Here is a 24,178-nt window from a genome sequence, read left to right on the forward strand (position 1 = left end):
GCCCTGCAGCCCCCAGCAGGATCATGAGAGCCCCAAGGTCCAGGTGGCTCAGCTGGGACACATCCCAGACTCGCCGGGCCAGCAGTTCATGTCTAACCAGAATCCCACATGGTCTGGCCCCCTTCCTTCCTGTTGTCTCTACTCAGAGCTGCCTTGGTCATGCTCAGAACCACATTCCAGGCTCTCCAGCCACCCCACAGGGAACCCAGGTTTCCCTTCACCAGGACCCATATTGAGGTCACCTCTACTCTGGAATCTACCTTCTGCTTTGAAAGTTGGGGCTGTGGCCCATTCTGCATCCTCTGGCCTCGCTCCCGCCTCCGCGTCTTTCAGGGTTGCTCGCGGTGGCCTGGCAGGCTCTCGGTCAAGTGCTCTCTGGCCTTTTCTCACACCCGCTAATGCGAGCTCGCGGAGGGCAGCTGTCCGTGCCGCGTCCATCTCCGCCTTGCGGCCATTTGCCCACCACCCTCCCGGTCAGCGCCCTCCAGTGTGAGCCCCTGACTCCGGAGGGGAAATGCCGAGCTTCGGACAGGTGCCCCGCAGGCCCCCTTCCCCATAGAGCCACGCAGTCTACGCCCGCACTCAGTCTCTGCCAGCTTCCCTCTTTCTTACCCTCCCTCTTGCCTGGAACATCAGGGGAAACACCCTTTTGTTGCCCTGAACATTTTTTCAGGAACCCACATGGGAGACTTTAACCTTCCTGTCGTGATTCTGAGAAGTCCACACCTCCCTTCTCTGTTTTTCTCGCTGCCGCCCCTCCCTCCATCTGAATGCCTCACTCACCCTGCAGAGCCACATCTCGCCCACCGTTTGCATCCTTTACAATCATGGCAGAAAATACCTTTTTGCAATCCTACCCTCCTGAGCCACCTTCTGTTCACGGTAGGTGGAGGACAGTGACATTGAAGGTGATTGCCCCTCTCACCGTCATCTGGAAGAATCCCCACCGTGGAGCATGGTGAACATTATGGTTAGGGCTGCATGTACTCCCATCACCTGCCCATCCTGCTCCTCCCACCAGATTGCCGTCTCCCCTCCCTCCTTCCCTCCAGGTTTAATCTGAGGTTCAGTTCAGGTCTCCTCTCTTCTAAGAGTTCTTCCCTGACTACTCAGTTTCATCTCTGATGTCTGCAGTTTCCTCAAATGTTGCATCAACAATCACTGTGTCTATGGCATGAGGCTGCCTGGGTTGCCCTGTCCCTGCCCCCAACCTGTGCCAAGCACAGAACCAGATCTTCAGTAGAGACCTTCTAAGGTCAAGGCCAAGTAACAGTGACACCAAGAGGCTTTCTCTCCTAGAAACTCCAGACACCTAAGACCACCTGCCTCCCTGCCCAGCCCTGACACCAGTCATTGAGAGGCACTGAGGTCTTGGTTCCTTCTTTAAAATTCGCTGTGGTTTGCACTTAAACTTTAGTGATAGCTCTTTGGTGCGCCTTGCCAGGAACCAGGCACTATTCCGAGCCCTTTTCATAGATTTACTCATCCACCAATACAGTGAGATGTAGGCATACTGTAGGTCCATTCTACAGTTGAAGAAATTGAGGCGATTGCTCAAAATCATGCGGCTCTAGTAAGCAGCAGAGCTGGGATTTAAACCCAGGCAACCTCACCCTAGAGCCCTTGCTTAAAGACGTGATTCTCCTCTACCCATCGTTTTTGCATGTCCCCCCTCTCTGCCTTCTGCTGGGTGCCTTGCTCATGACCTTGGCCTGCCCAGACCCAGCGCTGGACTCCTGGGCTCGTCCAGTGCGGTGGGCAGGCTGGAGCAGGGTTGGGGGAGGAGTGGCAGCGGCCCAGTTCTTGCTGTCTTCTTGCCACAGATCTACAGAGCCTTCCAAACTGTGACGTAACAGCCTGTGCTAATGGTCTTGGAATTCAGGCCTTAGGCGCCATGGGAAGGTTCTGGGGCCCTGGTGGCCTGAGAGCCCCATCTGGGGGAAGGGGAGGCTGTGGGCAGCAGAGAGGAGGGTAGGAGCCAGAGGTGGGACCAGAGGAATGGGTCAGGCAGGAAGGCAGGGGCTGTGGAGGTACTTTGGGAGGGACTAGGGGAGCCTCTCCGAGGAGGCGGGTGACTAGGAGGGACTGTCACCGCTCCTGTTTGCTTTGGACTGTAGAGGCCACGTGCTGTGAGCTCGAGTGTGTCTTGGCAAGAGGCCGCAGTGACAGAGCCTTCTGACCAGGGGAGGCCTGGCCCAGGGTGGCCTCCTTTCATTGTTCTTAAAGGCACAGCATGCCGTGGACAGCCTGCATTTCCCACATCTCTGGCCGCTCTCAGGTAGAAGCCTCAGATCTGCCCCAAGGTTATGGGAGGGGGATCAGGGCAGAAGCCGTCCCTTAAGGCTCAGCCTTGTGCCAGGTGTAGTGTGGCCAGGTGGGCAGGGCTGGTGACATGTGCCTAGCCAGGCCCCCTTCAGCCCCCTTCGTCCTCAGCATCTCCCCTACGTCCACCATTCAGTGCCCCCAAATTCTTCCTCCCCTCTTCCAAACCACTCCAAGGAAAGGACACGAGAATGCCCGGACATTTCACTCTCACGGAGGGGCCAAAGCCCGAGCCAAGCGTACGTGGAGAATGGGGGCAGGTATTCGAGGCCTGGGACTGTGCCTCTGCTCCTGGCTTCTTCACCCCTTGCCCACCTGCACATGGAAGCCCTCGCATAGGCCTGGGCAGACAGTAGCACTGCACACACAGATACTCTGGGTTAGACCATGTGAAGGACCAGGCGGGGAAGAAAAGGCAGGCTCGGAGGTTACCTCAAGGCTGCTGTGTTCCAAACTCCGCCCAGTCTGTCTCATCCTGCCTGATATCCTCTGGGTGGGCGCCCAGGGCTAGTGGGAGGCAGCCCAGCCTTCTCGCTGGCCCCGGCGCCAGTGCACAGGTTGTGTCTGCGCCCATCTTGGGTGCCGTGCAGGGGGAGACAGAGGAGGAGAGCCTGCGTCCTGACTGGGCTGTTCTCTGCAGCGTTCCGATGCCTAGAACAGGGCTTGGCGTGTGCCAGGTGCTCCGTAAAGGTTGGTTGTTGAGTACACCATGTGTCTTCAATACACCAGCCCAAGTGCACCACGGGATGCCAGGCAACCCTATGGGCAGCTCATACTATTTTTTAATTAATTGATTAATTAATTAATTAATTACTTTGGCTGTGTTGGGTCTTCGTTTTTGTGCGAGGGCTTTCTCTAGTTGCGGCGAGCGGGGGCCACTCTTCATCGTGGTGCGCGGGCCTCTCACTGTCGCGGGCTTTCTTGTTGCGGAGCACAGGCTCCAGACGTGCAGGCTCAGTAGTTGTGGCTCACGGGCTTAGTTGCTCCGTGGCACGTGGGATCTTCCCGGACCAGGGCTCGAACCCGTGTCCCCTGAATCGGCAGGCAGATTCTCAACCACTGCGCCACCAGGCAAGCCCCCGGCTCATACTCTTGTGATAAGGAGGTCAGCCCTGTTCCCGGTCACCAGTGAGTACGTGGTGAAGCCAGGATCCAAACTGAGGTCTGTCTTGGAAGAGGGGCTAAGAGGTACCTGCGGGCTGAATCCTGGGGTGAGCAGGCTGGGGAGACCTCATGGAGGACCTCGAAAGACTGGGGGAGTTTCAGAGGGAGAGGGAGGAGTGGGGTCCCCCTCCCCCACCAGCTGTCTTGTTCTACTCGGAGCCGTGACCTCAGAGGACTTTATTCACATCCTGATCGCATGCAGCTGGCCTCCTCTGGCCCTAATGAGCTCATTATCCATTCTCATTAAGGAGGCCATTGTGGGCTGGTCACCCTGGGGACAGCAGTGGCCTGGGAGTGCCCATCACTTCCTGCCACCCTTGGCCAGGCTCAGCCCCCTTCTAGAGAGGCTAAGGCCCCCAGTCCCTCTCCCAGGTCCTCCCATCCCCTCCATCTGTCTGTCTCCATTTCTGACTCCCTCCGCGCGCGCGTGTGTGTGTGTGTGTGTGTGTGTGTGTGTCTGTCTGTGTGTGTTGTGTGTGTGTGTGTGTGTTGTGTGTGTGTGTGTGTCCGTGCCTCACTCTCTTTCTAGCTCCACCCTTTCCACCCCAGTTAGAGTCCGTTTGAAAGGGCTTTGCAATTGGCCCAGCAGCTAAGGACTACGCTCAGCCTGGACAGAGGGAAAAGCCCACCTTCTGGCCCAGAGCTTTTGCCTGCTGTGGCTGAGGGGCTCCCTGCCCCACCTGGCGTGGGGAGTCCTCCAGCGCTGCCCTGAGCTGGAGGTGCTGGCCAGGCCACCCGATGCTGCCTTCTCCCACCCTCGGCCCCTGAGCCACTGTGAGGTGGGTTTTAGTGCGTCCCGCTGAGCCGGTCGGATGCTGTGACAGGTGAACTTGCTGTTCTTTCTGGGCCTTTGCCTCCTGGAGAGGGCTGGGCCCTGGCCTATAGGCCAGCCTCGCTGAATGCTGTTCTTCTCTGGCACTGTGGACACGCGGTCCTCCCAGGAGAGGCCAGCGTGAGGCGGCTCTGGGGCTCTTGGCCAGTTCAGCTCCCAGACGCCGTCCCGGGCCCGGGGGCTTAGCCTGGGGCCGCCTGAAGGACGCCTCCTCCTGTACGTCCAGCATCTGAGTGCTCCTAGACATCAGCTTGCAGTTTCCCATTCAAAAGAATGGACGTGGTAGCCCTCTCTTGCCCCGTCTGGGGGGCATCTCAGCATAAGGCACTCCAGCTGGGAAGACCTACCTGAGCAGTGGCCTGGCTGGCGCTGGTAGAGCATGGCTGCCGGGCTGGGGTGCCGGGGCGTGTAAGGGGCCTCCCAGCTAGCCCAGGCCCCTTGGGGGCTCCCCACCAACTCCTGTTCCACTAAGTCCTCTGCCCCCACAACAAAAAAGAGCCTGCTCCCCTCTTGCCTGGGAACCAGGGTTGACTTCTTGGGAAAAGGCCAAGTCTGGCAGCCTGTCGGGGAACAACTGCCCCCAGCTGGGCACAGGTGTGGCCACTTCGTCAGTCCAAAGCTCGGTCCTTTAGTAAAACCTTGCTGAATTTCCTTTCCCAAGAACGGAGGCTAGGAGGACGGAAGAGGAAGGGTGGCAGAGGCCAGCTTGGAGTTTGGATCCATCTTCCGAGGACATGAGACATTGTGAGACGTTGTGGCTCAGGCCGGTCCCTGGGCATCCACGAATGCCGGCCACCTTACCTCCCACGTCCTGTGGCTTTAATCCTTCGTTCAGTGAAGCTCATGGCTTCCATTTAATGTGTGCCTGCTGGTGTGCCAGACCCCACGCGCTGTTCTTTATCTCGTTCTCACGCTAGCCTGCGTGGTAGTCTTACCATTTTACAGATGGCGAAACCAAGGCTCAGAAAGGTTAAGTCACTTTCTTGAGGCCACAGAGCATGGAAGTGGCAAAGATGGGATTCAGAGTCAGATCTTTGGCTCCAGCACTTAGGCTCTGTGCCTCAGTTTCCTCATCTGCTGTTCGGCTTGCTGCAAGCTCAGCTCTGCCCTAAAGACAAAATAGATGAGATACTTAGAGTCCCAACAAGACTTATTCTCAGAGTGTACAAGCTGCTGTGAATTGTGGGGGTGATGCTTTGGATGCTATTGGGACTTGGGGGTCAGTCAGGGAGGGCTTCCTAAAGGAGAAAGGAGGCTGCAGGACCTCTGTGCTGGGGAGCTGTGTGAGCTGAAGGACCGGAGCCAGGCCGAGGGGGCCCTGAGACATGTAGGGCAAGGAGGGACATCTCCCCCTGGCCCCATTTCTCACTGTGTTTGCTATCATGCATTGCATCAGCTGAGAAAAGAGCAAGCCATATTGCAAAAGATAGCGCCTTCCGTTCTTCTGAAACCCCAGAAGACAGCCCCCAGATTCCATAGATATCAGTAAACACACACACACGTCAGTTCACCAAGCTGTATTGAGTACCTCCTGACACACTCCTTGGGCACACACACCACCTGGCCACCCATGGGTGCTGACTCTGTTAGTCTAGAATACCAAATACCCACCACCACCCTGATCAGAGCTCAGGGTTTTCAGCTCCGACTCTGTGCTAGGCCCCAAGCTAAGCTACTTCTGTCTCATCTGTTCATTTCAACAACCTTGGGAGGTGGGCTCCATTTATTACTCCCACATCAGAGAGGGGAGACTGAGCTCATAAAGGTTTAGCAATTTTCCCCAGATCACACAGCTAGGAAGTTGCATGCCAGGACCTAAATTTGAGTCTTTCTGACCCTAGATTCCTAATTATTACCCTCTTCCTCCAGAGGATCCTCACCTGTAGACATAGACTCTCAAACCTGCGACTGGACTCTTGGTGTACGCACAGAAAGCAAACCCTCAGCGATGTGGACATACCCACTCACAGGTGGCACATATATAAAGCACAAGGATTCAGGGACACTCGTTCTCAGGGAGTCACCCCTGAGCTCTCGCGTGCCACAGATGTGCACCTACTCCACTTCTTTGGTGGTTAAGAATATGGGTCGTGAAGCTGGACTGCTTGGTTTTGAGTCCAGCTCTGCGTCTTCCTAATTGTGATCTATTCTGCCTCAGTTTCCACATCTGTCAAGTGGGGATGATGACGATAGTAAAATGTAAGGTTCTTGAAGATGACATCAGGTAATGTGTGTCACGTTAGCTCCTGACGGAGTGCTCTTCTCAGCGTCTGACTGTAATCATATCATGTGATGCACGTACAGACACACCTCTGTTCCAGGTGCACAGGCAGCCATCCACGCGTGTGTGTGTGGACAGAACCTACCTCCCACTATGTGCTCTGCAGGCATGAGGACACGGTGTGTGCTGGACGGGAGCCTGGGAGCCCCGAGGGCTGGCTGACGCCTGAGTCCTCTTGGCCAGCTAGGCTGCCCCCACGGTGGTTCAGGCTCTAATTGCTCCTTGGTGGAGCAGCGGTGACCTTGGTCAGGGGCCCCAGTTGCAGCATTTGACGTCTGAGCTGCTGGCATCTGGGAGAGGCCTGTCAGCAGCTGTGGGTGGGTGCAGGCCCCAGGAGCCTCCCCCAGAGGCCCAACTGTGTGACTCACGCCAGGGCTCCCAGGAGGTCTGCGTGTAGCTAGGTAGGCACCTCTGCCCCTGTTCAGCCACGCCTGCCTGGGCGATGACTGAGCCTGTCCACCTTTGCTTTGCGGAGGTGCCTACAGCCCAGCCGGTGGCAAGCTCTTCTCTGCAGGGCCTGGTGCAGGAGGGACCTGAGACTCGAAGCCACACAGCCCAGCTCTGCGTGTGTCAGGGCTGGAGTGGAAGTCCAGGCCAGTGTTCTCGGGCAAGGTCGGCAGGTCCACAAAGCTGTGAGGATGGTTGAGAGTCTCAGCCCCAAGTCTTGGGAGTGCAGCAGGAGAATAGGATCCTAAGTTGCTGCCCTGGGGTGCGATGGTCACAGTCAGCCAGTAATGTGGCCCACGCTCCATAGAAACTTGTGGTGTAACAGAGATTTTGAGGTGGGAAGGACTCAGAGACAGCCCTGGCACCTCCAAGGGGTACCCAGGTGGTGTGAGGCACAGACCATCGTGCCGCCTTGCCCATTGGGCACCTCGGCCACACTCTGGGCCTCTCAGCAAGTCCCTGCTCAGCTCACCCTGAGTGCCAGGCCTATGCAACAGAGGTAGGAGGAGGGCCAGCCCTGCCCTGCCCCTGGGAGATTCTCTGCACAGACAAGTCCAGATCCATCCCTCCATCACCGATCTCTGGCTCCTGGGGGGAGGGAGAGAGCAGAAAGTACATGGAAGGTTCCCAAAGGGTGAAGTTAGGAGGGAAGGGAAACGATGCCACCAGCAGAAAAGAGCCCTAAATCCTGGGATTATGAGGCCCTTGGAGCCAAGGAGAAAGGTCCTTGCAGGGCCCTGGTCTGGAGATGGCCATGGGAAGAGGTCAGGAGAGGGGACAGCAAGAGGTCAGCAGGCTGGTGGGCTTGCTTCACACGTGTGAGGACACAGACAAGCTTGGATGGGACTGATGGAGAAATGCCCTGCAAGCCCTCCTGGTACCCATGGAGGGACTTGCCTCCTTCACCTCTGCTGAGGATGACTTTGGAGCCCAGATTCCAGAAGTAGAGAGAGGGCTTAGGAGACAGTCAGCCCAGCCGTCCAGGAGATCACCAAGTCGCCTTCTTTCCTGGGAAGCCATGGGGTCACACAAGGAAAGGAAAGACTGTGCTCCCACTGAGACAGCAAGTAGGTTGTTTCAGAGGGTGGAGTTGGCGGTGGACACACCTTGGTGTAGAAAGAGAGGCTGAGAGGGGCTGGGCATGGGAGAGATCTTGGCAAATCCTCCACGAGACACATGCATCCAAGCTCCACTGTTTCTCCAGGCACATCCCTGTTCTGTCTGATGACGATAAGGTCCCCGGCCCCAGCCTGGGCCCATCCTGGGGAAACCCTCTCCTGGGAAGAAGAGCTTCCCTTTGAGACTAGGCCTTGAGGGTACTTCCTTGGCCTACCGGGACTTGGCTTGGCTTTGGAGGCTGGAACTGGTCTTTCATCTCCCCGGACACAGTTTGGGGAGGGTCTGGAGGGTGTGGTAACCAAAACCTTTGAGCTTTTGGCATTGGGACCTGGACCTGGGCAGGCATGTGAGAGCCTCAGCCTTCCAGACCCTCCCAAAAGTGACTCCAAGTTGGGAATTGTGGTTCCTGCTCTTTGGGGCTCTTGGAGCTTATCCTGTGAGCGGGAGGTCGGGGAGGGACCGCTTACCCAGAGTGGCTCAGAGGGCTTCATCCTTACGTGCCAAAATCTGTGGTGGCAGGTGCCCAGTGGGCTTGGGTTTTCTCCAGACTTGACTCATGATGGTGGACCTTCGATTATGAACCTTGCTGATTGCTGGGTACGGGTGGCATTAGTGAGTGAGTGAAACCCGCTCTGGCTCAGGTGAACAGCCCAGGAAGGTCACTGGCTCACTGTAATTAGCAAGTCCAACAGGGCAGTCTAGCTTTAGCACACCTGCGCCCCAGGGTCAAGTGATGGTCAAGACTGACTTTCTCCATCTCCTGACTTTGTTTTATTGACTTAACCCTCAGGACGTCTCTTCCCACACACCCCTGCGATTCCTGGTTAACGTGGGATTTAGGGTTCAGGTCGCCAGAGCACCCATGTCAGTTCCTGGAAAAGCCCCTGAACCATTACAGTGTCCGGGGAAGTGCAGACCAGTCAGAACGACTCCTGTGGCCTAGGAGGCAGGGCCGCAGGGCAGGAGCCTCTACGAGGTCGGGAGCTCCGTCCCGTGACCTCCAGTCGGGCTCTGTGGAAGAACACTGGGCCCGGGGCCTCTTGGCACAGACTGTTGGGGTTCCTGAGAGCATTCCCCCAGAGCCTGCGAGAGGGGGAGAAGGCATCCCAGGCAGAGACCCCTCTGGCTTCTTTGGAGTCTCTCAGCCACAGCCTCCTGAGTAGCTGTGCCGCTGTGGCCTGGGCGTCAGGGAGGATGGCGGTGCTGCCCCAGGCAGGTAGGCCCAGAGGGTGCACGTGGCCGTGGGTGTTGTGAAGGTGGCCCACACCCATCCCACTTGGGGGAAGGACAAGGGAATTGACCTGAATCTGGCAGAGGGAGGGAAAGAAGGCATCTTTCCCAGGTTCCGGAGGGGCAGTGACCCAGCTAAGGGCTGGACCACAGAAGTCCAGACCGTTGTCTGAGACTTTCTCTTTAACTTTTTTTTTTTGAAGACTCTGGTTTTTTTAGAGCAGTTTAAGTTCCCAGGAGAATTGAGTAGAAGGTACCGAGGTGTCTCATGTACACCTGCCCCCCCCCCACGCACAGCCTGCCCCATCCTCAACCCCCTGCACCAGAGCGGTGCACTTGTTACAACTGATGAACCTGCATTGACACATCCTAGTCACGCAGAGTCCCTAGTTTACATTAGGGTTCGCTCTTGGTGCTAGACGTTCTGTGGGTGTGGACAAACGTATAAGGACATGTATCCAACATTATGGTATCCCACAGCTGTCATGGTGTTTCATAGGTTTTGCAGAGCTGCTCGCAGAGTGTTGTGGAACTTCCTGGAAAGGGTGGGGTGCAGTGGGCATTCAAGACTAGACCACAGGCTGTTTGCTCTCCCAGGCCTGTGACGTGGGGCATCAGAAGTTGAAGACCTAGGTGCTGACCCTGGGTGCGGAGGTCCTGTGCAGTGGTGGGACTTTTGTCCTCCGTCCCTCTCCATTGCTGTCACAGCAGCCCCCAGGCAGCCTCCACCACCTCCCAGGGCTAAGCCCAGCTGGGAGCGCCTGGAGGTCCCCTTGTGCCCCTCCTCAGGCAGCCACTCACTGCTGTGGCCACGTGGTGATGGGGCCTCAGTGCTGGCCAGGGAGGAACCCTGGGGTCTCCTGGAGTACTTTGCTCAGCGTTTGTTTGAATGATGAATGAACGAGCCAGCAAAGGGGAAAGAAAATGAATGAGGCGTTATCACTTGGCCACAACCCTCAAGGGTCACTCAAGGGTGCGGTGCCCACTTACTGCGACTGAGTTGTCAACATACCGAAGGGCAGCTGTGAGTAGCACTGATGTGAAAATACCACTGACCGGAGGTGGGAAGCAGGAGCAGTGACCATTAGAACGTATCTGTGAGGCCTTTACCCCCCGGTGCCTTTAAAAGCAGAGAAAGTGGTGCAACTCCGGGTCACACCGGTGGTCCTAGTGGGCTTGAAGGACCCTACACCATCTCTGTGTTTGGTCAGAGCCCCCTTGACCTTTCCTGCAAGGTAACTTTCACGTGTTGGGCATATCATTGTGTCGATTTCATTTTCAGGTTTTTTTGTTATCAGATGTCTGTGTGAGTGGATGGTGGTCCATCAGGCCCTCTTCTCAGGGAGCGTGTTGGTTTCTTCTTTCTCAGCGAGGAGCCTGGGCTCCAGGAGGCTGGACGTGGGCAAGACGTCTGCCAGGCACCCAGGCGGTGTGGCTCTGCACCCTCCCCTCCACGCTGCTCCTTCCCTCCTTGTCCTGGCCCCGTCCACCTCTGCCATCTGCTGGGCTCTCATGGCTGCTCTCCCGTCCCCCCTGCAGGCTGGTGGTTCGTGAGCACCTCTGAGGAACAGGGCTGGGTCCCTGCCACCTACCTGGAGGCCCAGAATGGTACTCGGGACGACTCAGATATCAACACCTCCAAGACTGGGGAAGGTAAGCTCCTGTGGGTTCAAGGGGTCGGGGAGATGATGCAGCTTTCTCACCCTTCTCCCTAAAACCATCAGAAGCTCTAGAACGATATGGATCATGTTTCCCCCCCTGCTTCTCCCAGGATCCCGTGTCACTGAGGCCAACCCACAGGCTCACCTCCTGTGCCACGTCTGTCCTTACTGGTCCCACATGGGGCTAAAATTAGAGGGGAGATCCCCGTGGGGTGTGGATCTCAGGCTTTGGCAACTTTGGGGCAGAGATTGGGGAGAACGGCCTTAGGGCTGGTCCCTCTCCCCACCAGCAGGCCTGGGTTCCTCTGGGGGTCCCCACAGAGATCCACCTTTGCCCCCCTCACCCCACACTGTGCTCTCTGCGACAGGGACGACCCCAAAGGGACTTTGTGCACACGACTTCCTGCCGTGCACAGCCTGTTCAGAGGCCTCTCTTCCAGGAGCCTGTTATCCCGGTCAGGGGTGCAGACGTGGAGGGCAGGTCTGGGAATCATTTCTCAGTGTTGCAGGAACCCAGGGATGGCTCCAGCCCTGCACCGTCAGCCTCTCTCATTAGCTCTGACCTGGTGAGGTTTTTCTGGGGTTTTCTCCAGTGCATTTCAAGGAGCCTGCCCCTCCTCCCAACCCCAGCCAGCACTGGCCTGCTCAGCCTATCCGTGGGCTTGGGTATTCCCCAGAGCGGGCTGCCAGAGCCCGGCGAGTCTGAGCCACCCTGTTCCCGGCTGCCTGCTCCTAGTCGCTTCCAAGCCTCCCTTATTCTGGCAGCGGGAACGCTTGCCCTAACGGTCAGTGGAGACCGTCCAAATGGGCACATCTGAGAGCCAGGGGGATGCGTGCCTGCCACCCGGGGCTCAGGCCACCTCCAGGCCTGCCCCTGCCCCACCCCCCATTCCACACTGCCCAGGCCAGAATAAGCGGCCTGCCAAGCCCCAGCTCCGTCTTCATCCTTCCCCCAAATGTCGGTTACTCGGCAGGCAGTCGGAGCCCCGCCCTTCCTCCCATGTAAATGCTGTATTTCAGTCCCTTGACCAGTACTGCAGCCCCTGCAGTGCATGTCTGCCTTGTGACAGGTTTCCAGAGACCAGGCCCCATTGAGAAGGGCTGGCATGTTCAGGCCAGGTGCTCGGCCTTTCCTGGCTGCTCCCCGAGCCCAGGGGCTGAGCCTGTCCCCCATCTCATCTCTGGTTCCCTCGCACCTCTGCAGCGGTGCAGGGTCGTAGCTCCTGAGCTGGGTCCGGTCTGTTTTGTCTGCAGTCACCAGGCCTCACCTCCTATCCAGTTCCACCTTCTGGGGGGTATCCCAGGGCTTTTCAGAAATAACAATCCCTAGAGTGTACTGAGGTCTCACTCACTCCTTGGTGTCTGCCCTGGTACTTGAAATGCCCTCACCACCCTGGGAAGGCTCTGTCACCATCTCCATTTTCCAGATGCAGGAACTGAGGCCGCAAATATTTAGATATGTATTTGTCCTCATAAGGCTTGAGCCCTGGTCGGCCTCCTCCGCCAGTGGTCTTCCCACCGTGCCGCATGTCTCTCCGTGAAGCATTTTCTTGTGAGCAATTCTAGGAGGGTGTATGTGTGTCTGTGTGTGTGGAATTGGAGCCCCACCTGAAAAGGTGACGCCAAGAGAGTCAGAGTGGAGACGTCAGGTAGATGCTGGAGGACCAGGACACCAAGTGGGTAGGAAGGAGCCTGAGAGGTGCGTGGGCAGTGACGCCGCCAGGCTGGTTTGAAGAGAGATTGGGTGCTTTGCACAGAACAAGCAGTAACAGGTTATAGAGAATTTTGACCTCGATGGAGTAAGAACCAGGCAGCCAGTGGAGGTTCCGCCTTCAAGCAGGGGCAGGGGCGGGTGTGTGTGTGCGCGTGCGCGTGTATGCTCAGGGTGAACCTCCTGATGAGAGGTTCCTCTGCACACTTTGATAGGACCTGTGTGCCAGCACCCCTGGCAACATTTGGGCAGCTGTGAGTCCCATCGTCACATCGTGGGCATCTCCCCGCAGCTGTACAGAAGGGCTCAGGACTCAGTACCCCAGCCCAAGGCCCAACAGCTGTGGTGTGTCCACCAGTCTCTGCACGGGCAGCCATGTGGCTAAGAGATCAGCCCACCCTGGTCCCGTCTCTGGCCATCTCTACCCCAGCCCTGTTGCCATCCCATTGTAGGTCCCCTGAGCTCTACAGGCAGAAATTGGAAGCCTTCGTCCCATCAGAGCTTCCCTAACAGCTCATGCTCCATTGCTTCAGGAAGAAAAGAGGCTGTTTCGGTTTATTTCTGTCATCAGATGTTCTGGCATATGTTCATGTTTCTCCTGAAGCCAGGTGTGCTGTGGAGAATGCAGAAACGTTTCAGTAGGGGGCAGGAAGGCCGAGGTGGAGGCTGAGACCCCCTTGTCCACTGCTGATGAGGAGGGTCCAGGCCCGACGATGGCAGGGTGCTTCCGTGAGGAGCATCGCCTCAGAGGTGAGGAAGCGGAGGCCTGGAGGGGTGTCACCTCCACGGAGTCCCCAGAGCAGTTAGTGGCAGAGCCAAGCCCCAAACCTGGGTCTCTGCCTGTGCCCTGCGCCCCGCAGCCACCGGCAATGACCTGCCTTTCTCCCTGGGCTGGCATTGGCCCCAGGGTCCAGGCATTCTCCACTGTTGGTGCCTAAAGGGCGCAGGGTCTAGAGTCCAGGCTCCAGAGCCAGACTGCGTGGATTTGCGTGCTGCCTTGACGCTCAGGTGTGTGACTCAGAGGGTTCCTGAACACCCCTGTGCCTCTGGCCTCCCATTTCTAGAATGGGGAGAGTGCCAGCTACGTGGGGCTTTTGTGAGGCTCCAGTGAGATGGTCTTGGTACCTGGTTTAAACCGGGTAAATGTCACTTACTGCTAGGGTGGCCCCAGGCGGGGCATCAGCTGAAGTGAAGCTCCTCTGCTCACAGAGAAACCAGGTGGACGCACCCGCAGGAGGTCAGCTGTCCAGGTTCCTCCCAGTCTGACCTCACACAGGACCTCATCTCCATTCCACAGAGCCTGTCCAGTCCCTGTCTTATTTCACGCCAGGGCAGGTGGTGTCAACCCCAAAGACAGATGAGGAAACAGAGGTTTAGGGAGGGATGGCAGCCTGCCAGGGTGACACAGTAACCTGGCAGTGCAGCCTGGATTGAATCCATACCCCTAACCTTTTGTCCAGGCCTCCTGCTTACAAGAAGCAGGTCAAACAGGCTACTCTTCTCCCTCTGGAAAAATAAGTACTTCCCAGGAGGCCCTGGTGGGATGTGGCTCAGTTGTGTCAGGGCAGTTTGACTCTTAAGTGCTGGCCTCCCTCCCCCAGACCTGGGCAGCCTGGCACCCTCCTTCTGCAGTGCCAGGAGGTGGGGGCCCCTGATGCACCTGGGCGTCCCATAGGAAGGCGGGGGGCACGTGGAGCTGGTCCATAGCAGTCAGAGGACCTGTGCAGATGAGAGGAGTGTGGAGCCGTGAAAAGCTGGGCGGCAGGGCCTCCGTTGTCAGAAACAGTGGGTAGCATGTGAGCAGGGAACAGACCAAGGCCTGGGGCATCCTACTGTGTGTGCTTCACCCAGCAACATTTCTGAAGGATCAGCCCCGTGCCAGGCTCCGTGCCAGGCCCTGGGGACGCAGAGATGCAGAGTCTTAGCCCTCAACAGGCTTGATCCACTGGGGGTGACTGAAAAAGCAAAGACATAAACCAACCCAGGATGGTGAGAGTTATAAGCCCCCCAAGGAAGAGACCCCAAGTTTCTGCTGGGCACATTTATTCTTCCACCCGCAGTGCCTGGCTCGTGGTGGCAGGTTCACAAGCAGGACTTGCTGAGTGAGTGGGGGCAGGGGAACAGGTGGATGTGAGCCCTGGTGGAGAGTGGGGCACACCCTCCTGGGAACCATCACTGCCCAGCAATGGTGGGAGCCATGTCCTCCCCCTAGGGCCGCAACCAAGGGTCGTCCTTGCACTGGGCTGGAGCCAAGGCTCCCCCTCCCCTCTCAGCTGCTGGGATTCTAAATTCCTAGCCCCTCCCAGGCTCGGGGGCATAACCCATGCAATGTGGCTTTGGTTGAGTTATTCCCCACCTGCCAGCGCCGCCACTGGTCAGATCCGCGCCCCTCCAGCAGGCATGTACCGCCGGGGCTCAGTCCAGGCGGTGAAGACCTGGGGATGCGAACCTTCCCCCCCTCCATCCCTTCCCCACCCATCCCATCTCATCCTCATGTCCATTCTCTCCGCCGGTTCCCGTCGGCTGTGTGTTCCATCGCTATCTCCCACACCAGTGTCCAAGAGACGCAAGGCCCATCTGCGGCGCCTGGATCGCCGGTGGACCCTGGGCGGGATGGTCAACAGGCAGCACAGCCGAGGTGACGATGCGGGCCGGCTTCTCCTCACCCACAGCTGCTGCCTCTCTCTCTTTCACTAACACTTCTCCTCTTTCCCGGGCTCTGCCTCTCTCTGCCCTGTGGCCTCCTTACCCAGATTCACCAGACAGACTTTCCTCTCACCTACTCTAGCTGGCGGCGGGGTGGGGGGGTTGGGGGGGCGGGAGGGGGGCGCAGGGGCCGCTTGGGAATCGGGGTGACAATGGGGGCAGCTCTGTCTTTGGCCAGCGTCCTGGGGGCAGGGGTCATGGGACTTAGGACAGGATTATGGGGGCAGCTGGACTCTAAGAAAGGCCACATTTACCCTGAAGCTTCAGATTGAGAGAACTGAGCGTGTTTGGGTCTCTGCCTGGGCCGTCCCCTCACCCCTGCCCTTCATTGCCTCCCTCCTCTGAGAAAGGGTTCCCTTGGCCAGAGCTATTCTAGCAATTACTTAGGGACAGAGTAGGAAGAAGGAGCAGCTCACAATCTCCTCATTCAGCCAGCTCCAGGGAAACTAGAGAAGGAGCAAAATCCAGACACAGCCAGGCCCCAGGGCACAGCCTCAACAAGTTCTGATGGTGGGGTCAGGTCCAGCTGGGGGCTCCAGCAGCCCCAGCACTAGCTGTTGGGATTTCAGCCTGATCAAGACTATTCCAGGGAAGCCCCTGGCCTGCCATACACGCTGATTAGGAACCAAGGCGTTTGCCAGTCCAGGGCCTTTCCAACATCCAAGAGCTTGTGAGGCAGGGAAATGAGGGGCAGGCCTCTGAACAAACCTCTAAACACCTCCAGAGCCCCAAGGCCAGTGGGTGGCCCATCTCTCCTGCCTCAAGGAGAGTGGAGGGTATGTGTTCCGGACGGTGACGGCACAGCCGGAAGGGTGTCATAAGCATTGGCTTTTCCAGAATTAGCAGGGATGCCCCATGACTCGCACCCTACCCCCAAAGCTTGTTCCTGAACGACTGTGAGACCCTGTTTTGGTATCTGCCCCGAGCCCCAGGCAGCAGCAAGCCTGGACTCAGGGGTGGCCACCGCCCGTGGCTGGCTCTGCATCAGGCTCAGCATGGGCTGCGAGGGGCCCAGCTTGTCCTGAGGGTGGAGTGTGGGGTGGACCCTGGGTGCTGGCGCAGGACAGGGGGCCAAGTCGTGGAAGCAGAGAGAACAGGCTGAATGTGAAGCAAAGGCACCATAGAGGTAGGATGGGTGGGGCAGCATAGCTGGGGGCCAGGCGGGGAAGCGGCCCTGAGCCTTGGCAGCAAAGGAGAGTGGGACCCTGGCCTGGAAAAAGAGCAGGGTGGAAGGTTTGGCCTGTCCCCATCCCCTCCCACATCTGCTCCAAACACCATCACACACTGAACCCCAAACACACCTCTGTCTCCACAACCACATGGCCTCTCGGACACTTCAATCGGTGAAGCATGACCGCCGGCACACAACCCCGAGAGCCACGGGTGTGGCCACGGTACACTGGCCCATCCAGGCTCTACACAGCTGCACGTCTGCGGTCCCGTGCACACAGCCACTCACAGTACACACTTACGCACCCTCACGTAGACCATTCCACGTTTGCACTATTTACACAGTCACAGATGCATTATCCACACAACCACATCGTAGGTACACCTCTGCAGCCACCCCTCAAGTACACGTATAGCTTCGTATGCGGTCTCGTATACATAACTCCTATACCACGTGTATATCGGCAACAGTATTTACGATTCTAAACATAACATGATGTAAGTAGACACAGATACCCAACTGAATGCATAATTCTATGGCCAGCCACACATATGTAAATATGTAAGCAAATGCGGGCCCACGACTTCTCTCTCTTGAATAAGAGACCTAAACAACATCCTTTCCCAGTCTTAGCCCTAAGTTAAATTAGGGCTAAGTTAAATCAGGCAGCCAAGAAAAACTTGCAGGAAGTTGGCTGGGAGAAACTTCGCTGCAAACAGCCGAGCTGACGAGGGGGGAACAGGCAGTGGGTCGTATATAACTAGACAAGAGAAAAGCAGTGCTTCCCCGGGGCCTCCACTCCCCCAGTCCCAGAGCCAACCAGGCCTCTGGAATCAAAAAGCCTCTTGCATCGGGGTTGGGTAAGTTGTAGGGACTGGGAGGGGAGCCAGGGAGACTGCTGACGGAGGGGAAAGTGTTTGGAAAGGGGAGGCGTCTGTGGTTTGGAAACTGCAGGGCTCTCCAGCCCCTGCTTCCAAAACCAGAACAGGCCCGGCCACCTACCCACCCCGTGGGCGGCCTGGCCAGCCCTCCCTGGGGTGAGGTGGCAACCATCCTCCGAGGGTATATCGGAGTGACCATGGCATCAGCGCCTCCCAGAAGCCCAGAGGTGCCCCCAGAGCTCCTGGGCCTCTTCCCTCAACTTGATTCCTAAGGGGCATCTCTTCTAGAGACCCCAAGCAACGCAAATGACTCAGCTCCCCCCCCCCCCCCCCCCCCCCCCCCGCCAAGGTCATTTCTTTCAGTCTGGGCATCCTCCTGTCTGGCCCCCTAAGGTGGGGTTTGTGGCCCCTGTTCAGTGGAGGGACTGCCTCTGCTTTCCCCCAGGGAAACCTGTGAGGAGGGAGCTGAGACCCACAGGGCACGCGGCCACACAGAGGTAACCCACACCTTCCTCGTCCAAGCCAAACGTGGCGGAAAACCGAGCCCCCAAACAGGCCAATTGGAGGAGTTGTCCTGCCTGGGACCAGGGCTCTGAATTCTCACCTCCTAGAAGCTACGGTGCCAGGGTAGGACGAGCCTCCAAGCCAGCCAGCTCTCTTCCTGGGAGCGTAAACTCCCAGCCATCTGCGTTCCCATGAGCCCCAGGGCCACCACGAAGAGGGCTTCGTGCAGGAGCAGCTCAGCCTTCCTGAGTAAGACGGACGCCCCTGGTTCTGCCCACCAGGAGGGGCAGGGGAAGGCAGGATGCTTACATGGCCCTCGGGGCTCTGTCCTCAGCACACACGCTGGGGACTGGGGAGGCTGGTGCTGGGGCCTGGCCCCCATGAAGCAGTCTAGGCCCTGTCCTCTGCCGTGGGGCAGAGAAGGGCTCCTCTGATCTGCCCAAGAGATAGGCTGTAATTTTTCTCTGCAAAAGTGACTTTGCCCAGGGAAACTTTAATGATGGCTTCCTGCACGAACCACAGGCTTTTAAAAATAGCCCAACTGAGCAAAGGCAAAATGTGGAGCCCAGGCCTCGGCTCACCCGAGCCTCAGAACCCTGGGGCCCTGGGGCCCGGCGCTGCTGCTCCGGCCACCGCCCGGGCCAGGATTTACGGTGTCCCACTGGAAAATGGAGCGAGACCAGGAATAGGCGGGAGCGCAGGGGGCTGGACTATAAAACACGAACCTTCTCAAAGGCCCGAGTCAGAATCTGGCAGGGCCGGGTTCTCAGGCGGTCTTGGCGGCTCGCCCCAGCATGGCTGGGTTGGAATCTGAAAGCTTCCAGGAGCCAGTTGACGCCGAGAAAGGCTTGCATTTGAGAAGAGCATGCTGAGCTGTGGAGGCTCCCGTGGGGCGTCACCTACCTTTTGCCCTTTGGCAGCCTGCAGATTCGGCCAGCGGCCTGCCAGCTCTGTCCTTGCGGCCTGGCAGGGCAGCTGTCTCCACCCCAGAGGGAGCTGCTATCTCCGCCCGGCGCAGGGCCGCAGACGGGACCCTGATAATCTAGGGAAGAATGAACAGATGGCCCTCCTGAGCAGGGGCTTAGGGTGGCAGCTGCCCTCTCCCCCACTACTGCCAGAGGCTTGGGCAGGCTGCCGGGCAGGGTCCAGCTGGGGGGTGGGGAGCGCCCGTCTCAGAGCCAGCTGTTCTGTGCCAGCAGCCTGCTCTTTTGAGCTCAGAGAGTCTCCCCCTCGGTGCCCCGGCTCAACACACCTTTGTCCTCATCAATGTACTCCATGGTCCCTTTGCAGCGCCTACTGTGTGCCAGGCACTGTCTCAGCCCCCAGGGAGAATCCAGGTCGGAGAGGACAGCACAGGTTCAGGGTGACCCTCCCAGAGGGTGTGCCAATCTCTGCCGCTTATCCTCCGCTGAGGGGATGGATGGGGCTGGGTGTTCCTCCCCAAGCTATTCCTCTGGGGAGACTTTCCTCCCAGGAGGCAGGGTGTCTGTGGCCGGCCAGCTGTGGGTCTGCTGGTCCCCAGCAGACAGGAGGCCTGAGCAGGGACTCCCGTGGAGGCACAGGGTCCCTGCCAGGAGAGAGGCCCAAGGAATCCAGGAAGACACAAACTTCCCAGCCTCCCCACACTTGCCCCCCCACGCTCCTGTTCAGCTCCCCATGGTGCCTCTCTCCCAGTGCCTGGGGAGCCCAGAAGAGGGCGTGCAATCCTACTGTGAGACCAGAGCAGGCAGCTCCCAGAGGGGCTCCACCGAGCTGTGTGGTCAACTCAGTCCCCCCCAGGGCTCCCGCCTGATTGTGCCGCACTGTTTTGCCTCTGCTCATTTGGCCCCTGGACCCTTAACAGGGCACATAACCATGCCCATAGCATCCTCTCAGGGAAGTTATGTGATCAGGCGAGCAGATGAGTGGTCAGGGGAGGCTGAGGTGTCCCTGGAGCTGTCAGAAGGTTGGGCAGAGGAGGGGTTTAAGGGTTTGAGGTGGGAGACAGGCTGAGAGAGCAGGTCTGGGGCATAGATGGACGCATGGCATGTTCAGGAAGGAGAGGGCTTGCCTTGAGGCCTCCAGGCATTGAGGGGACACCTGGGTTTGTTCTCAGACTCCCTGACTCGGGCCCCAGGAGGGCCAGGTTCCTCATGGCCCTGCCCTCAGCCCAGGGAGTTTCTGGGACCCTGAGGACTCCAGGCCCCGGCAGCCTGTCTGCAGTTATGGGACTGGGAGGCTGGGAGAGCCAGCTCTATGTTGCCTGGGGCTTGCAAGGCCACCTGGGGCCCTGGCCAGCTTTGGCACATGCAGGGCACAGCTGTGAGGCCTGCTCCCTTCTCTTCCCTTTGCTGGAAAAGCCAGAGGTTGATGCAGTACACCTTGGCCACCAACTAAGTGAGGCCAGGCCAGGGGGAGAAGGAGGCTGGACAAAGGACCTGTACCCCGTCCTCAAATAGCTGTGCTTTCTCGCCTCACCCACCACCCACAGAGGAGAAGTATGTCACTGTGCAGCCTTACACCAGCCAAAGCAAGGACGAGATTGGCTTTGAGAAGGGCGTCACCGTGGAGGTGATCCGGAAGAATCTGGAGGGCTGGTGGTACATCAGGTAAGAGCCCCAGCAGAGGAGCAAGGTGCCCCTCTGCCACCCCGGCCCCCAGGCTGGCCCTGGGCAGCAGAGTGGCTGAGGGCACCAGCTGGCAGGTCAATCCTGACAGCAGCTGTGCACCCACGGCCTGGCTTGACGGCTTCAGTACCGCGAGGCTGAGCGGCCGTGACAGAGAGCGCTCCTCTTGCACACACCCTCCCGGGACACATAAGGCGGAGGCTGAGCCACAGCCAGCGGCGCACAGGGGCCCTGGCTCGGCTCGCAGGCAGTGGTGCAGTCCCTTCCCGTGCAGCCGTCAGAGGGTCCAGCACATCTGAATTTGGGTTTCCGTGTCCGACCGTGGCTGCTTGGCGTGCTCTGCAGCTCGGGCCGCCTGCAGTGCTGGCGTCCACGGGCCTTGCCGAGGTCCCAGCAGGCGGCCCCTGCTGCCCACAGATGCAGGCTCGGGCCCGGGCTGTTCCGCTCCGCAGGGCTGGCTTCCGTGGCTGAGAGAGCTGGGGCGGAAGTCTGGCCTGAGCACAGGCCTAGTTCAGAGGCCTCTTGCTCTGCCCTTCACTCTCCTTGGGCCTAATCACACTTCCCAGCTGAGAAACCCATCCGGGGGTGTGAGTAGGGGAGTGGGCAGCTTCCTGATACTCCTGGAAGCAAACTAAACCCTGTGGGTTTCACTCACCTCTCCCCTACCAGGTCCTGCCCCCCAGACCCCTCTGCCCTGGGGCTCCCAGGCCGGCTAGCACCCCCCGCAGGAGGGGCTTGTTTCCAGGAAGTGTTCCTGGGTCCTTCAGAAGCAGCTCCGCTGTGATGATTTTGCCCAGTTTCTCTTCTCTGCCTGTAAGCCGGATGACAGAGAGTCCCTGTCATGGGCTCTGGGGACCGCCTCCCCAGCCCACCACACCTGGGAACCCCAGACCCACTGTGGGTAGGATGCGTGTTCTGAGCTGTCCCCCACCGAGGGCACAGATGGCCGAGGCGGCGGGGGCACTCACAAGACAGTTGCTCAGAACACAGCATGCCACAAGGTGTTCAGATTGGTCTGTGCTGACGGGTAGGATGAAGGTCGTTGGCCACATGGGATTGAACCTTAGAGTGACCTGCCAGGACATAGCGCCCCTGCCCCCGGCCCTGTGCACACCAGTCAGCGGGCTGAGGTGTCCCTTTCTGTCCCGTTAGGTGGGACAGGACTGTGTGTGCCTGGGCGTGTTTGCCCAAATCCACTACCCCTAGGCTTTGATGTTCTCTAAACAATGGAAACTAGAGCCAAGCCCACAATCCAGCCACCACGAGTCTGCGTGGGAAGGCCAGTGAACATTCTGGCAGGCTGCTAACCTAAACCACTCACCCAGAGGTTTTCTACAAGGCTGCTGGGTGTTTTAGTTTTCTAAAATAACCAATAAAATCACTCTGAGTTGGTTCCATCTAGTCAGCTCTTGTCCCCATGGCCTGGCCATTCAGCCAGTGGGAGCTGCAACTGAAAAAACCCTGCTGAAAAGGTTCCACCTTAAGAAGGCTGCCAGACACCCCCTTAAATATGCCTTTTCCCAGCATCCCAGGCTCTGTGTTGATCCTTACTTCCTGTCTTTCTTCTCCACCCACACCCACCCCACCCCCCGCCAAACACACACACACACACACACACACACACACACACACACACACGCACACGCACACGCACACACGCACACACACACACGTGGCCTCCCTCTCTCCCCATCCTCCTTTTCCAGTTTGCTTCCCTCTGGAGTCATTCCGTGCTCCAGAGCTGGAAAGCAGATGTGAGCAGAGTTGGACCCAAACACACACAGCCTCTCCTGATTCACTTGCATCTCCCTGCCTGGAATCTAATTTTATCCATGTAACATGGAAGGAGCACATCAGGGTTTAGAATGGGAGCCCTCAGGACAGTGCACAGTCCTGACCATCACTCCCAGGAGACCTCGCGCCCCATCTCCGCACAGGTGCTCCCAGTGGCTGGCAGGTTCCTCATCTTTCTTACAAGATGAAGGGCACCAAGTTCTGGGCCAGATGCTGCCAAAAGCTAGCCGTGTGACCCTCTGCTACTTGCTTTGCTTTTCTGAGCCTTGGTTGTTGGTGTATGTAAGATTAGGTATCTTTACTAGTTGCTTCCATCCAGCCCTGAAATTCTGTGCTTCTGTCTGCCAGCTCCCTGACTTCCATCCGTTTGTTCACTGATGTCTGCCTTCCAAGCCCCAAAACGGGGATAGACGGTTGAGCTTGGGTCAGCCTGCCTGCACAGTCATGTGACGTGAACGTAGGAAGCCACCTCCTACCTGAACTTTCCAGCAAAGCTCAAACACGTTAGAAACTTGAACTTTCACATTTCCTTTCCTCCTACCTAATGAGCCCCCAAGAACAAGGTCAGATCAGGGAGGCAGGGGGGCCGGGGATTATCAGACATCTGGCATGGAGGAGCCATTCCAGGGAGCCAGATGTGTCCCAGGGAGCAGGCGGGGACATTGCACCCCAGACTGCAGGGCATTGGCCAGGAATTGCTGGACCAGGAAGTAAGTTCTCAGTGGGTTTGGGTAGGAGCTCAACACCATGAGGGAAAAAGGGAAAAACTTGTTTTCAGAAGTCAGCAAATCCCCTGAAATTAAGTCGGCCCCGTCATTTGCCTTTTGCTCTGTTTATGGGTTTGGGGTTTTGTTTCGTTTTGTTTTCGTTCTGCCACACCAAAGGCTTTAATTTTATCCAGTCACGTGCTTTATTTAGTCGTTTCATTTATGGTTTCTGCCTTTGGAGTTCCACTTAGAAAGATTTTCTCAGCCCCCAAGATTAAGCAAATATTCACGACTTGCGTTTTTAAGTTTGCTATACGGTTGTAAGGCCAGAGTCTCACTTGTTTTTCCTAACTGGATCATCAGTCATCCCCAGATCACTCACTGAATAAGCCATCCTGACCCCACTGCTTTGAAACGTCACCTTTAGCGTTGGTCTGTCTGTGGACTTGTTCTGTGAACTTGATCCGTCTGCTCCTCCTGCAGTGGTGCCGACACTTCTCCCACTTGGCCACTCACTCTTTATACACGTCTTCCTAGTTGGTCTCAATATGTCTATCCTTCTGGATAAATGTTTACAGCTACTCTATCCCAGCATTTTGCAGAAGAGAAAATATTGAGCTCCAGGGTAGGGACTTGTCCGAAGTACCATAGGCCAGAACTCGGGTTTCCTAACCCTCACCTATGCTGCCTCTTCACCTCTCTGATCATACTTCCCTTTCTGACTGGGCATTTAACTCTATACACCTTCTCATTTCTTATCTCTAGAATTGCCCTCTGCTGTGGTGAGCTTGTAGGCCATTGCAAAGTCTACCTTTTAGGCAACCCCAAATCTGAGGAATCTTCTCATCTCAATGTCCCATGTCTGCCCGACGTTGCAAACAATGAGAGCCCGCACCAAGAGGGATCAGGCAAAGAACTAGGAGACAGAGAGGAAGCAGTGGTGTTCCCGATGTCTTTCCACTGGCCCTCGTTCCGGTTCTCTCCAGAGTAGTGGCTTTGCCAAGTGTCTTACAGAGCGCAGCAGAGAAAGCTCAGCTGGGCA

General features: G+C 57.7%; 1 protein-coding gene across 10 annotated transcripts in view; it reads left to right on the forward strand.

Moving 5' to 3' along the window:
- Positions 1-24,178, forward strand: part of SH3PXD2A (SH3 and PX domains 2A) — a 240,037-nt gene that overhangs the window by 199,845 nt on the left and 16,014 nt on the right. For 8 of the 10 annotated variants that reach the window (XR_004522555.2, XM_033842081.2, XM_033842084.2 and 5 more), the window contains 3 exons: positions 10,935-11,048; positions 15,322-15,405; positions 20,500-20,617. Coding sequence is in view for 9 of the 10 variants with exons in the window: in XM_033842081.2 (XP_033697972.1) it covers positions 10,935-11,048; positions 15,322-15,405; positions 20,500-20,617 (316 nt within the window). In the remaining variant the exon portion in view is untranslated. The remainder of the gene's footprint in view (positions 1-10,934; positions 11,049-15,321; positions 15,406-20,499; positions 20,618-24,178) is intronic. The other 2 variants (XM_033842085.2, XM_033842079.2) reach the window with 1 other exon arrangement.

This window comes from Tursiops truncatus, chromosome 16 (genome assembly GCF_011762595.2).
Source record: "Tursiops truncatus isolate mTurTru1 chromosome 16, mTurTru1.mat.Y, whole genome shotgun sequence".
NCBI classification, from domain to species: Eukaryota; Metazoa; Chordata; class Mammalia; order Artiodactyla; family Delphinidae; genus Tursiops; species Tursiops truncatus.